The sequence below is a fragment of the Schistocerca serialis genome, chromosome 10, assembly GCF_023864345.2.
Source record: "Schistocerca serialis cubense isolate TAMUIC-IGC-003099 chromosome 10, iqSchSeri2.2, whole genome shotgun sequence".
NCBI lineage: Eukaryota > Metazoa > Arthropoda > Insecta > Orthoptera > Acrididae > Schistocerca > Schistocerca serialis.
Genome location: NC_064647.1, coordinates 100,688,076 through 100,702,263, shown reverse-complemented (window position 1 = coordinate 100,702,263; position 14,188 = coordinate 100,688,076). Strand labels below are relative to the sequence as shown.

Genomic DNA, 14,188 nt, shown 5'->3' with positions numbered 1-14,188 from the left:
ATTACAAAAGTAGTTACATTTCTTTTAGACACACATTAATTAACTAAAATATTTTGTAGTAGATGTCTGTGTAAATACAGCTGAGTTGTAAAATTATATCATCTGTCAAAGGCATTGCAACATTTACTCACTCAAACTGTTGCACTGAAACAATTAACACTTTTTCAGATGAGCAGAATATTGAACACATGTCCAGTGAAAACCTATGCCTACCAGAGAAGACTTGTTTTTTACATAACGTCTTTTTTTTTACACAATATTCCAGATAGATTTAGAAGATGGTTACATTAACGTTATAAAGACAATGTACAGAGGACACAATTGTAGAATTAGAACACCATTGGGGTTATACTTCGAAATAAGGACTTAAGCAAGGAAGTATTCTATCTCCTGCACTTTTTAATGTTGTGATGGAGGGAATGAATAGGGCAGTTAAAGATACAGTAAAAGAAAAAGACAAAAAGATGATATTTGCAGATGATATGATAATATGGGGTGATAAAGAGGTAGATGTACAGTTACAGCTTGATGCGTGGATGGAAATGTATGGATTAAAAATAAATAAAGATAAGAGTGAAGTGATGGTATTTGGAAGAGAGAAAGGGATCAACGGAAATATTACCTTGAATGGAGAACCCCTCAAAGCGGTAGAAAGTTTCACTTTTTTAGAGAGTGAAATATCTAGGGATGGAAGAATAACTAACGAAATTAATAGGAGGTTACAGAAGGGAGGCAATTTCTACCAAACACCTGATTTGGCATAATGAAGTTTCAGAAAGAGCAAAACTCCTTATGTATAAGAGTTATTACATCCCTATTGTCACCTATGGTGGAGAAACATGGAGAATGACAGAAAGGGACTAGAGCAGACTGCAAGCAGGGGAAATGAAATTTCTCAGAACAGTTAAGGGAAAAACAAGGATGGACAGAGTAAGGAATGTAGAGATTAGGAAGGACCTTAAACAAGAAAGTATGAGAGAATAAATTGAAAGAAAGAGATTAAGATGGTATGGGCATGTTAAGAGGATGCATGGGCAGACACTCCCCAAAATTATGGAAGAACTAAAGATGAATGGGAAAAGACCTAGAGGGCGCCCAAGAACACGTTGGAAAATGGGAGTGATAATATCTGTTGAAAGGAGAGGTGTGACCTGGCAGTAAGTTGAGGAAGAAACGTGGTGGGAGGACCGAGCCAAATGGAGAGGACTCGTCAGAACCCAGACCCCGCAGTAGCTGGAGCGGGATTCCGATATAGATAGATAGATAGAATATTCCAGCAGGAATATACGAGAGCGGTAGCTTTCCATCCTCGCCTCTGCTCCCTGTAAGACTGCGGTTACCTGCAGCAGAGTTCAAGTAAATGCGTTGCTCATATGAGCTATAGGTGAAACAGCATTGCCGAGATTCCACACAGGTAGCAGGTCAAACAAGCCACAGAGACTGCGTGCGGCAGCAGCATCGTCGCTGAAGAGACGCACGGGACACCGCACTTGGTTCCCGTGAAGAACGAGTGGATGGCCTCGCTTATGGCTCCCTGCGGCGCTTCGCACAGTTCTGACGGCCGAGTCGCCTTCACGTTGCAGGCAGAAGCTGCAACCGCTATCTGGCTGTAAAACAGGTCAAAAACATTAACCCAAGTTCAAATACCAAGCAACGTATCGTTGCAAAATGACGACATTCATTTATTTTATGGAAAGGACTTTCAAATTGAAAGCACTACAGGGTGAAAAGTACTTAAACCGACAAACTCTTGGAGGTTGCAGGGGACATCAAAACAAATATTTTTCCGTAATGTCATTTTTTCCTGATATTTGGCTGACATTTTTATTAATGAAGTAGAGAACGGCTTTTTTGATTCAGATCCGCACATATTTGACTAAATTATCTGTTATACAACATAGGTTGATGACGTCATACTGGTCTACAGGAGTCATCGGGATAACGTCTGCATTATAGCCGAATAAAATGAGTGCAATGCATACAAAATTGAGTATATAGTGAAGTTCGAGAAAGAGAATAGTATCAGTTTCATTAAATGTCTCTGCGACCAAAAAAATATGGTAGATCTTTGCTTGGGGTGTTCAGGAAACCGACGAACACCGATATAATTACAAACATTAACTCGAGCCACCCAAATAGTACAAATGGGCCTATTTTGGATCAGTGAGCCACACGTTTCTTAAGCTTCCACATGAAAATGACGACATTGAGAAACAGCTAAGTATAATGAGGGTGGTCATGTGGGCCAACGGACAAAATGTGAATGATGTGAAAAAAATATTCAACAAGCTGAAAGAACAAAAGGGAACTAATGACTGTAAAAAGGGTGGTCGCGGTAATAAATACGTAGCAGTGGCGTACTACAGTGGGGAACACTATGAACGAATCGCACATAGGTATAAAAAAGCTAAAGTGAACATGGGCTTTAACATCAAAAGAACCTTTGTAGTAAGACTACGGCACAGAATCGGCGAGAAACGTAATAAACTAGGGGATTCTGGTGTTTATAAAATAGACTGCCAGGAGGATAGTAAATTCTGTGTTGTCCTAACAGGAAGATACTTCGTTATTAGATTTAGGGAGCACTCATGTTGTATGTAGAAGAGTGCTATCGGTAATCATATGAAGACCGATATACATAAAATTAGATCATATACAAGATAATTTTGAAATTTTACGAAGGCTCCTAGAGGATACATCCTACAAGTATTAGAGGAAATTAAAGTCTCCGTTCAGAGCATAAGAGAAACACAGCGCTTAACGACCAAAAGTAGTTTTCTTTAAATTGGTTCTTTGACATCGTCTAAGACTTATTTACGTAGCAGTGCTGCGAAGCAGACGTGTGAGCATTTGTGGCAGGCCGTGGCAGGTATGACCACGTTTTGCAGTTTCAGCACAAGCAAACACAAGAGCCACGAGATGGTGACCTTATCTAAATCGACAGCTCCTTCTATGATAATGTGTTGATGCTTTTTTTTCCTTTCTTTATTGTGATTTCATTCCCCTGCCCATATCGGGCAGGGGAGGGCTGTCAGTGGTACAATCCGCCGCTCTTCAGCCGAGTGACATAACAACTTAAAATAAGAATAAAATGTTACATACATAAGGCGAGAAAGGTGAACTTAAAACAGAATAATGGGAGAAAATGGAGGTAAAAAATAGACTAACACGGAGACTTTCATGGAGGACTGTTAAAAGTCACCAGAAAGTTAAAAAACACAGTTGGCGAGTCTTCAAAATTCAGAAAAGACACTGAATGGACATGCACACGTTAAAAGTCGGCCACGGTTGTAAAAACACTCCAGAACAACACACTTAAAACCCACTTGGAGTACACATGACAAAGAATAAAACTGTCAGGCGGGACCTGCCGAGGGAAAGGGCAGAGAGGATGGAAAAGGAGGGGAGAGCATGGGGCAGCAGGGGAAGCGGCGGGATGAAGAAAGGAGGGGCATCAGTGGGTACACGAAGAGGCAGGAGCCCTGAGGAGGAGGCAGGAAGATTGGGTTAGAGTTGGTAGGAAGGGTAGATGTCAGAGCGAAGCTCATCATCCGGGAGGGGTAGACAGTGGAAGTTGCGTTGGGAAAGGAGATGGAGGGTGTGGAGATGGAGAGAGGGAGGGACACAACGGTAAAGGTGCGGCAACTGGTTGGGGGTGGAGAGGAAGGGAGACACCAGGGGGTGAGGGGGATCAAGGCGGCGGACAATATATAGTGTGCAGATGTGTTCAAGGAAAAGGAGAAGGTGGGGGAAGGGGACGAGACCGTAGAGGAAGCGCGTGGGGGACGGAAGGCGGATGCGGAAGGCGAGGAGGAGCGCATGGCGTTCGAGGATTTTGAGGGCTTTATAGAACCGGGGAGGGGCGGAAATCCAAGGTACACTCGCATAACAGAGGATGGGGCGGATCAAGGATTTGTAGGTGTGAAGGATGGTGGAATGCGTTGATGCCCACGTCACTACTTTTTATATCCTCAGTCTAATAAAAGGTTCCAGTACAGCTTCACATAACTTACAGCAGGGATACAGTCGTATTAAACTCTGACAGTAAAGCCATACATCACACTGTTTAACAACATTATTGTGCATTTTATTTTTACAGATTCCTTTTACGAAATGACTGTAAGCTATTTTTTATACAAGGTTTACATGTTCAATTCATTATATTTAAAAAGTCGTAAAGATGGCGGCCACTGAGTGACGCGCGTTTCTTTGGCTCGCGAGTTTTTCCGCTCATTGAAGGTGTTACAGAGAAGTGCGGCAGTCCACAACGTGTACATCCGACTAAACAAGTGTTACTTGCCGTGGTGTGTTGTTCTCCGTTGATTACCATAAGTGATAAGTGAGTGAAAAATGGGAAGAGCACGAGTAAGCGGCAGCAGGCGAGGCCACAGGGGCGCAGGCAGCGCGGGCGCCCGGTCTCCGGCGGCAGGTGAGGCCTCGCTTCCCGACATCGGGGAGCTCGTCCGGTCCCAGGTGAGTGCGGCGCTGCACAGTAAAGACACGCTGGACGTAATAGTGCAATCCATCACGGACTCTGTGACGGCCGCGGTCATGGACAAACTGCAAGAGTCTGTCGGGCGAAACAGCACCGAAATCCAGTCTCTTAAAAAGTCCTTGGCCGCACAAGAGAAAAAAGCCGCCGACCTACAAGCTAAACTGTCTGCGGCCACCGATGAAATTGAGCAGTATCAGCGAAGGAACAGCTTGCGCTTGTTCGGGGTAGCTGAAAACGATCGTGAAAACACCGACGACCTGGCCATTAGCCTCGTGCGTGAAAAACTTGGTGTGCAGATCGACGTGGCCGATATTGACAGAAGCCACCGTGTTGGGCGCAGGATACCAGGTGCGATGAAACCCAGGCCCATAATAATTAAATTTGTGTCATACCGGAAAAGAGCTGAAGTGTTTGCTCAGAAAAGAAAACTCGCCAAGAGTGGGTTTACCCTGAGGGAAGATCTGACGCGCGAAAGACTAAGAGTTTTGAACACTGCGATCACACAGTTCGGCCTTCAAAATGTATGGACCCAGGATGGCAGGATCGTAGTCAAGACGGAAGGAGGGAGGAAAACGGTGACGAACATGTCCGAACTGAAAGACTGAGCGAAATCTCGCGAGACACAAAGTCTCATATTTTACTCTGTCTAATATAAGTTAATTTTTATTCTTTCTTTTCATTTTTTTTTACGTAAATATTGCTTCGTTATTTCTATATGTACCATAAGTACTCTATTTAAAATCAGTCAATTGTTTCACATAAATATTGCTTCTTTAGTTGCCTATCGTAAGTGCTCATTTATATTCATATTGTCAGTCAAACGGGAATTAACATTCTCCATTAACAGGAATCTCCTTAAAACCGCCTTTCTATATCTGTTATTTTCATCCTCGTCACTACCACTACTACTACTACTATCTTTTTCGTAACCACTACTGCCACTTTCCATCTTTCTTTTCGCTCCCTTCTCCGATACCTCCAGCTTGTCTTTCACCTTTAGCCCACAGACGCTTGAGTCAGTCACGACCTTGGACACACCTGTAAATATGTCTTCCCCCGCGAAATCCAGCTTTTGTCCCTCTTCCGGCCAGCAGGTAGACGGAGCGCGCTCGGTCCTACAGGCGGCCACAATGGGACGAACCGGTTCCGGCGGCGGGCTCTTTGTGGCCCACGCGAACGCTCAGTCGCTAACGGCTCACTTCGACGAGTTCTGTGACCTGTTCTGCCAATCGCTGTTCCATATTATCCTCGTCTCTGAAACTTGGTTGAAACCAAACATTTCTTCCGACGCTATCCGAATCACTGGTTACTCTCTCCTAAGGGCAGATCGTGAAACACGACGCGGGGGTGGTGTGGGTGCCTATATTCGCTCTGATCTGAGACCTACTATACTATGCACATCGGATGCAAAGGGAGAAGGAGAAGCAGAGTTCTTGTTTTTCGAAATAAATACATCAAATCAGAAACTGCTAATTGGAGTAATCTATAAACCTCCAAACGTCGGTGCTATGTCCTCCTTTCAGTCTGCCCTGTCCTCGCTCGTGACACTGTATGAACACATAATCATTATGGGCGACACAAACATCTACTTACAGTTAAAATCTCCCTCTGCAGAAAAACTTAGGAGACTGTTCCACTCCAATGATATGAGTTTAACACCGCTGGACCCAACTCATCACACGCCACACAGCCATACACTCATAGATATAATAGCAACAAAGCGACCAGATAAAATAATTCGCGCCAATCAGACATCCGCTCCAGGACTCTCTGCTCATGACGTGATTTTCTTAAATTACTCAGTACATACTACCAAAGAAAAATCTCACCTGGTAACCTACAGAAACCTAAAAAATGTTAACCATGACGCTCTTCAAAAGGATTGCTCAGACATCCCTTGGCATGATATAAGCAATGAACCGACTTTAGACGGAAAAATTCGGGAATTATGTCGCAAAATTATTGCACTGTATGATAAACATGCTCCTCAACGCACTGTCAAGGTAAAGAGAGCTCCCGCTCCGTGGCTCACCACTGCATTACGCCAGTTAATGAATGAACGTGATGCTGCACATAGGGCCTTCAAGCGTAACCCAACTCCCGAGGCGTACGAAGCCTATAGGAAACTCCGAAATAGAACCAAGCAAAGCGTGAGGAATGCCAAAATCAGACATGCCCGCTCTGTCGTATGCGGCATATCAAAACCTGCTGCACTGTGGAAAAAGCTGCGCAGTTTCGGTATAGGGAAGCGAAGATCTGACGCTGTTTATCAAGCGTCTGCAGAAGAATTAAACAATTTCTTCTCAACAGCCGTAAACTGCCACGCAGCGACAAATTACCAGCCCCAAGATATCAATCTCTCGAGAGACAAGTTTTTCCTAAAACATGTCACTACCGGCACAGTACACAAGGCAATTATGAGAATCTCTTCCGAGGCAGTAGGAAATGATGGAGTGAGCATTGGCATGATTAAGAACGTCGTAAACACTATTACTCCAGTTATCACAGACATCTTCAACCTGTCTCTTGTCAGTAGCACATATCCTACTGAGTGGAAGCAAAGCTTAATTCAACCTATACCCAAGACTGACAACCCTAAGTCGCCAGGTGACTACAGGCCGATCAGCATACTTCCTGCAATATCTAAAGCCCTAGAACACATCGTCCATGAACAGCTGACGGATTACCTCAAAACTCATAACATCCACGACAAATATCAGTCAGGCTTTCGAAAGCACCATAGTACAGCAACTGCATTAATCAAAGTAACTGATGACATTAAACATGCTATGGACAGACGTGAAGCTACCATCCTAACACTGCTTGACTTTAGCAAGGCTTTTGATACTGTTGACTTTGATATATTACTGATTAAAATGAAGCAGCTGAATTTCTCAAACAGCGTAATACACTGGTTCGACAGCTACCTCAAAAACAGAAGTCAACAAGTCATTTGTGGGTCGGAAAAGTCATCATGGAAAAACGTGCGCTCTGGAGTTCCCCAAGGCTCCGTCCTTGGTCCATTACTCTTCTCACTGTACATTAATGATATTTCTTCAGTGATTCACTCCTGCAACTACCATCTATATGCCGACGACATCCAACTGTACATAAGTGCAAGCCCCAAGAACATTGCTGACGCAGTAGCGAGTATGAACGCAGATCTTTGCTCTGTTTCTCGATGGGCACAGAACCTAGGTCTGAAACTAAACCCCAAGAAATCCCAGGTCATACTTATATCTCATCCAAAGTTAATCAGTCGGTACTTTCGCGAAACAGTCCCTCAAATACTCCTCAATGGTACCCAACTACCATACCAAAAAACAGTAAAAGACCTTGGAATAATCTTGGATGAACACCTAAACTGGGAAGAACAAACAGTCACAGCTTGCCGGAAATCGCTCTCCTCCCTACATGTAATTCAAAAATTTAGAAAAATATTTCCAACCCATGTTAAACAAAAATTAGTCCAAACACTAGTCTTGCCTAATCTTTACTACTGTGATGTAGTTCAACATGGCACAAATAATGAAAATTCGAGATGCCTCGAGCTAGTGATGAATGCTTGTGTTAGATACGTATGCAACATACGGTTGTATGATCATATCAGTCCTTCATACTCCCAGCTAGGTTGGATACGCCCACATAAGGCACGCGATCTCCACACGATGTGCTTACTTCATCGATTTCTTAGCCACTGGTGCCCCCAATACTTATCTTCTCACATTAAACACCTATCATCATTCCACAACCGCAATACCAGATCGGATACGTCTAGCATCTTGGCTGTACCTTTACATAACACAAAATCTTTCTCCGTGTCATTCTCCATCTCAGCCATACGACTATGGAACGCGCTCCCCTGTGACCTGCGTCTTATCCAAAACCACTCAACATTCAAGAGGGAACTTAAGACTTACATATTAGGGACGGTATAGCCACCATTGTTGTGCCCCCCCTCATCTTTTTCTTTCTCCTCTCCATCATAGCTTCGAATTTTACCATTCTATTTCTCTTCCTCTAACCTATCTACCTCTTCTATATCTCTTTCACCCCATTCCATCGTCTTATGTCTCTGCTTGATGAGAATAACTCACAAGCTGCAAGAATATAACGAGAAAATTCCCAACTAGCAATAGGGCTGACACTCATAAAAGAAAAATATGTTTACTTTCATATACATAGTCATTATTATTATTATTATTATTATTATTATTATTATTATTATTCTTGATTGTTATAATTATTTTTTGATTGTTATAATTATCATTGTACTACTTTTATAATCTCTATTTTTTTTTCTTTAACATTAATACTGTATAACATGTTATATGTCCTAATTTTCTGTAGACACTGAAATTTGTTGAATCTGAGTATGCCTGGTTAGGTGTAAGAGAGGGCCTGAAGGCCCTAATCTTGCCAGGTAAAATAAATGCATAAATAAATGAATAAATAAATAAATTTTTAATTGAGTGTATGCTGAATTTGTAGACGTTAATTTGAAGTTTCATTGACAAGTCCAATTGCTTTTGACGCCACCTAACGGCCACAGATTGTTACATAAGCTAGGCTGCGTCATTGAACAGCATTATTCATGGCACAAGTGCACAGATGAACTGAGAAGATACCGTGTATGAAATTTTTAAGTGTGGTATGTGTTCGTTTTGTTCTAAATAATGTATTAGTGTATTTCTGATAGAAATATTACTTCTCATTTGTGTGGCTGTGGCAGAAAGGCGTTAAGGTACATATGTTTAAGCAATATAAAAATGTGATCAGGATGGGTTGACTAGTGGTAATGCCAACAGACTCATAGATTGATTTTATGTCATTTGTATACGAAGACTAATTTAAGTCCTGATTTAGTCCTAGATATTTGATAGACTTCCCATCTGGTATGCACATTTTTGTAACATTTTAATTAACTAGACTTAGAATTGATGGGCCCTGAACAGCATGCATTTCTGAGAATTTTGGGGTCAACCAAATTATCTGTAACCATATTTCTAAACAACCAAGTTTATTAAAGAGGCAAGCAGGATTATTTTTCTGTCTGTCAATTTTCAGTTAATAAAGAGGGACTATGTACAAACAGAATTGATGTAAATGTTCAAATCATTGACATAAGACTGAAAGAGAATAGAAGCAAGAATAGAGCCTTTGGGGACATCTAAAGGCAACTAATGTTCTCTATTTTAAAGGATAACTTATTGTGTCTGAGGAAACAATTATCCTTTTTCCTTCTGTTATACAGGGTGTTACAAAAAGGTACGGCCAAACTTTCAGGAAACATTCCTCACACACAAAGAAAGAAAATACGTTATGTGGACATGTGTCCAGAAACGCTTACTTTCCATGTTAGAGCTCATTTCATTACTTCTCTTCAAATCACATTAATCATAGAATGCAAACACACAGCAACAGAACGTACCAGCGTGACTTCAAACACTTTGTTACAGGAAATGATCAAAATGTCCTCCGTTAGCGAGGATACATGCATCCACCCTCCGTCGCATGGAATCCCTGATGCGCTGATGCAGCCCCGGAGAATGGTGTATTGTATCACAGCCGTCCACAATACGAGCACGAAGAGTCTCTACATTTGGTACCGGGGTTGCGTAGACAAGCGCTTTCAAATGCCTCCATAAATGAAAGTCAAGAGGGTTGAGGTCAGGAGAGCGTGGAGGCCATGGAATTGGTCCGCCTCTACCAATCCATCGGTCACCAAATCTGTTGTTGAGAAGCGTGCGAACACCTCGACTGAAATGTGCAGGAGCTCCATCGTGCATGAACCACATGTTGTGTCGTACTTGTAAAGGCACATGTTCTAGCAGCACAGGTAGAGTATCCCGTATGAAATCGTGATAACGTGCTCCACTGAGCGTAGGTGGAAGAACATGGGGCCCAATCGAGACATCACCAACAATGCCTGCCCAAACGTTCACAGAAAATCTGTGTCGATGACGTGATTGCACAATTGCGTGCGGATTCTCGTCAGACCACACATGTGGATTGTGAAAATTTACAATTTGATTACGTTGGAATGAAGCCTCATCCGTAAAGAGAACATTTGCACTGAAATGAGGATTGACACATTGTTGGATGAACCATTCGCAGAAGTGTACCCTTGGAGGCTAATCAGCTGCTGATAGTGCCTGCACACGCTGTACATGGTACGGAAACAACTGGTTCTCCCTTAGCACTCGCCATACAGTGACGTGGTCAACGTTACCTTGTACAGCAGCAACTTCTCTGACGCTGACATTAGGGTTATCGTCAACTGCACGAAGAATTGCCTCGTCCATTGCAGTTGTCCTAGGTCTTCCCCAGTCGCGAGTCCTAGGTTGGAATGTTCCGTGCTCCCTAAGACACCTATCAATTGCTTCGAACGTCTTCCTGTCGGGACACCTTCATTCTGGAAATCTGTCTCGATACAAACGTACCACGCCACGGCGATTGCCCCGTTCTAATCCATACATCAAATGGGCATCTGCCAACTCCGCATTTGTAAACATTGCACTGACTGCAAAACCACGTTCGTGATTAACACTAATCTGTTGATGCCACGTACTGATGTGCTTGATGCTAGTACTGTAGAGCAATGAGTCGCATGTCAACACAAGCACCGAAGTCAACATTACCTTCCTTCAATTGGGCCAACTGGCGGTGAATCGAGGAAGTACAGTACATACTGACGAAACTAAAATGAGCTCTAACATGGAAATTAAGCGTTTCCGGACACATGTCCACATGACATCTTTTCTTTATTTGTGTGTGAGGAATGTTTCCTGAAAGTTTGGCCGTACCTTTCTGTAACATCCTGTGTAGCTGTGAAGTAAACCATCACACTACAGTTTATGTTACTGCACATTTTACATAAAGAACTGAAACTCATTCATAACTTACACAACCAGGAGAGTAATGGAATATGCTTGCAACTAATTCACAGCAAACAGCTTAATTCTCCATCTCACAGTCTTAGAAAAACTATGCAATACTAGACAAATAAAAACTATTTGCAAGGGGCAGAAATTCAGGTCATAGAGCACATATTAAATGAAACTCCACGAGCGAAATTTCCAGCCATACAGATATTAAACAAACTGAGCTAGCGCCGGCAATATGGATAAGTTAACCAAAAATCTTAAATCTGCTGCTTTTCACTTCGAAGTATTCTCGCCCTGTTGTCCTGCAAATGGCATATCTCATGCATTTTACTTACTTTTACACAATACTGTCTTGTAGTATTATTTTCTTGGCAAAAACTACTTATGCCAAAAAAATAGTATTCTATAAAACTGCGTTGTATCAATATTGTGTAAAGTTGTTAATCGAAAATTTTGCATATGAATCTTTATAGACCCTGGAATTCTTGCGCTTATGTGCCAATACGTTTTCTCGAAAATAGTATTTGTACACATTAACAACAGTTAATTTAGGAAAAACTGTAAATAAAGATGTATCCCTGTCTAGAGAATTTTACTTACTCGTGCAGAATCTTTAGCATTATGCCAGACAACATCACGACGCAAATTGGGAATCCCTGGGCGTTAAAAATTAAGTAAAGGAGTGCCACATAAGCCACAGCTTCAATAATTAACCTGAATTTTTTGAACCAGTTATGTAATTTACAATCAACGCTAATGATCATATTAAACAGGGAGCAATTTGTCCTGTACATAGGCATTCGAGCTCTGTTAGACAGATAGTACGTGTTTCACAAGAGAAACCCACTCAGTGTCATACAAGAAGTAGTCCACTTACTTGCACATAGCCAGATCCAGGGGCACTCTCATCAAGTCCACGGTACTGTTCACCCTTATTGTCCTCTCAACACATTTTAAGAAAAAGATGCTGTTCCAACAGTTAGGAGCTGCAATCAGAACTGGAAAAGCAATTCTAAGTTAGACACAGTTTCAAATTATGTTTGGTAAATTTACTCATTGTTCCTTATTACTACAATATCACATTTAAACAAGTGTAGTCGGCTACTGTGGCACTGGACCTTTGCAGATAACATTGACCCAGAGGTGGAAAAAAAAGTTTCCATGCCAAGAAACTCAACAAAAATGGATGTTCCTTGCCATAAAAGACAGGTAACAGCTACGTTGCATTTGCACTATTTCTGTAGATCACGGATTTGCCGCTGCTGCCGTACCTGTTATGTGACAGGTCTGTTAGTGAAGGTAGAACAGTGGTGTTCCAACATTCATTTGTTCATTTGATAGAAAACTGTATTTAATGTTCCTAAGGTGTGTTTGTTAGTCCTTCATTTGTTTAGATTGAAGTATAAAACAATAAATTTCTTAATCTTCAGTGTGGTTCGATATAAAAACTACATTTCGCAATTGGATAACGTGGTCCTGTGTTCTGATGTTAACTTTGGCTCAGATAATTTTAGGCTAAGGTTTTGTCTATTTTGTTACTTACCAGGTTTTATTTTAAAAACGTTATACCCTTTAAAACAAAAATCTTTCCCATCACGCTGACATGTTTTTCCTGTGCTACTAAATGAATTGATGCAGGGCCTAAAACGGAGCACTGTCCAAAACTTTGTCTCCGAGTTTTAAAAGTGTGGAATTGTATTACTAGAGCCAAAAGACTCTTGAATGCTTGCCAATGAGCAAACATGAAGCTGAGGTGATACGAGTGGAAGTCTTAGAATAGCTATAAAAGATGTGTTACTTGGAGAATGTTGTGCAGAATGAACCAACCCAAAAAATTTCTATAACAAACGCATTTTCTGTTCCTATCCTAGATAGCTATTTCTAATCGGGTTTGTTAACATTTAAACTGCGTCATTATTTCAAATGACTGACTTACTAAAAGTAAACTAATTATGTATTTCCTAGTTCATTTACCTCTCTAAATTGTAGTTGCTTACCTCAGCTTTAGGAAAGAGATAATTCAATGAACTTTGGTGTGACACTCAAATGTACGATCATTTTTGGTGGGTTTAACATGGAACTGGTGAATTTTTTAGTTTAGTGTGAACAGATTAGGATATGTGGGACAAAGTCATCTCAGTTTTTTGAAAATTTATTTTGCGCATAAACAGTTTGTAAAATATGATAACATCCCATTGATTTAGTCGCACATGAGGGGCAGATATTAAAAAAATATATTATACTACGATTTACCAGTACCCTGTCAACTAACCAGTGCTTAACATGTCAAAGAAGATGGAAAAGTTGTCCAATGTTACTCCAGCTGACGGTAATGTAATGTATTGACTCAGATGGATAGCGTTATAGCAATAATGTCTTTTGCGCATGATAACGGATGGATACGCCAGTATTTCCATGCTTGGGGGACATGTTGATAAAATTTTATCCTAATGACAGGCTATTTGTAGTGCAGAAAAAAGCCGTTCCTCAAAATGAATAATGATGTGAGTACCCGACACCTAGTGTGTGTGTCTAACGTTGCTGGAACTTCTTAGATGGAGATCACAACGCAACGGAAAAAGAGGACAAGCACGTGCACCTTATAGCCATCTTTCCGACTTTGAGCAAGCTCGAATCAGTGGCATGAGGGAGATGGGAGCATCACACCAACCGACTGCACCGACTGCTCGCTACAGCGACGTGACTGCAGAACGATCGGTGACGAGATAGCCTCAGGACAACTGTGTCTCTAGAAGAACAGGCACGGATCCTTCCACAAGGTCTACACCATAAGAAGATCCTAACA

At 41.6% G+C, this 14,188-nt stretch overlaps 1 protein-coding gene across 1 annotated transcript in view; it reads right to left on the bottom strand.

Moving 5' to 3' along the window:
- LOC126424848 (uncharacterized) overlaps positions 1-14,188 on the bottom strand; it is a 58,141-nt gene continuing 43,953 nt past the window's right edge. The window contains exons 4-5 of the mRNA XM_050087658.1: positions 12,260-12,380; positions 1-1,607 (exon numbers count right to left, since the gene is read on the bottom strand). Coding sequence (XP_049943615.1) covers positions 1,379-1,607; positions 12,260-12,380 — 350 coding nt within the window. The 3' untranslated portion in view covers positions 1-1,378. The remainder of the gene's footprint in view (positions 1,608-12,259; positions 12,381-14,188) is intronic.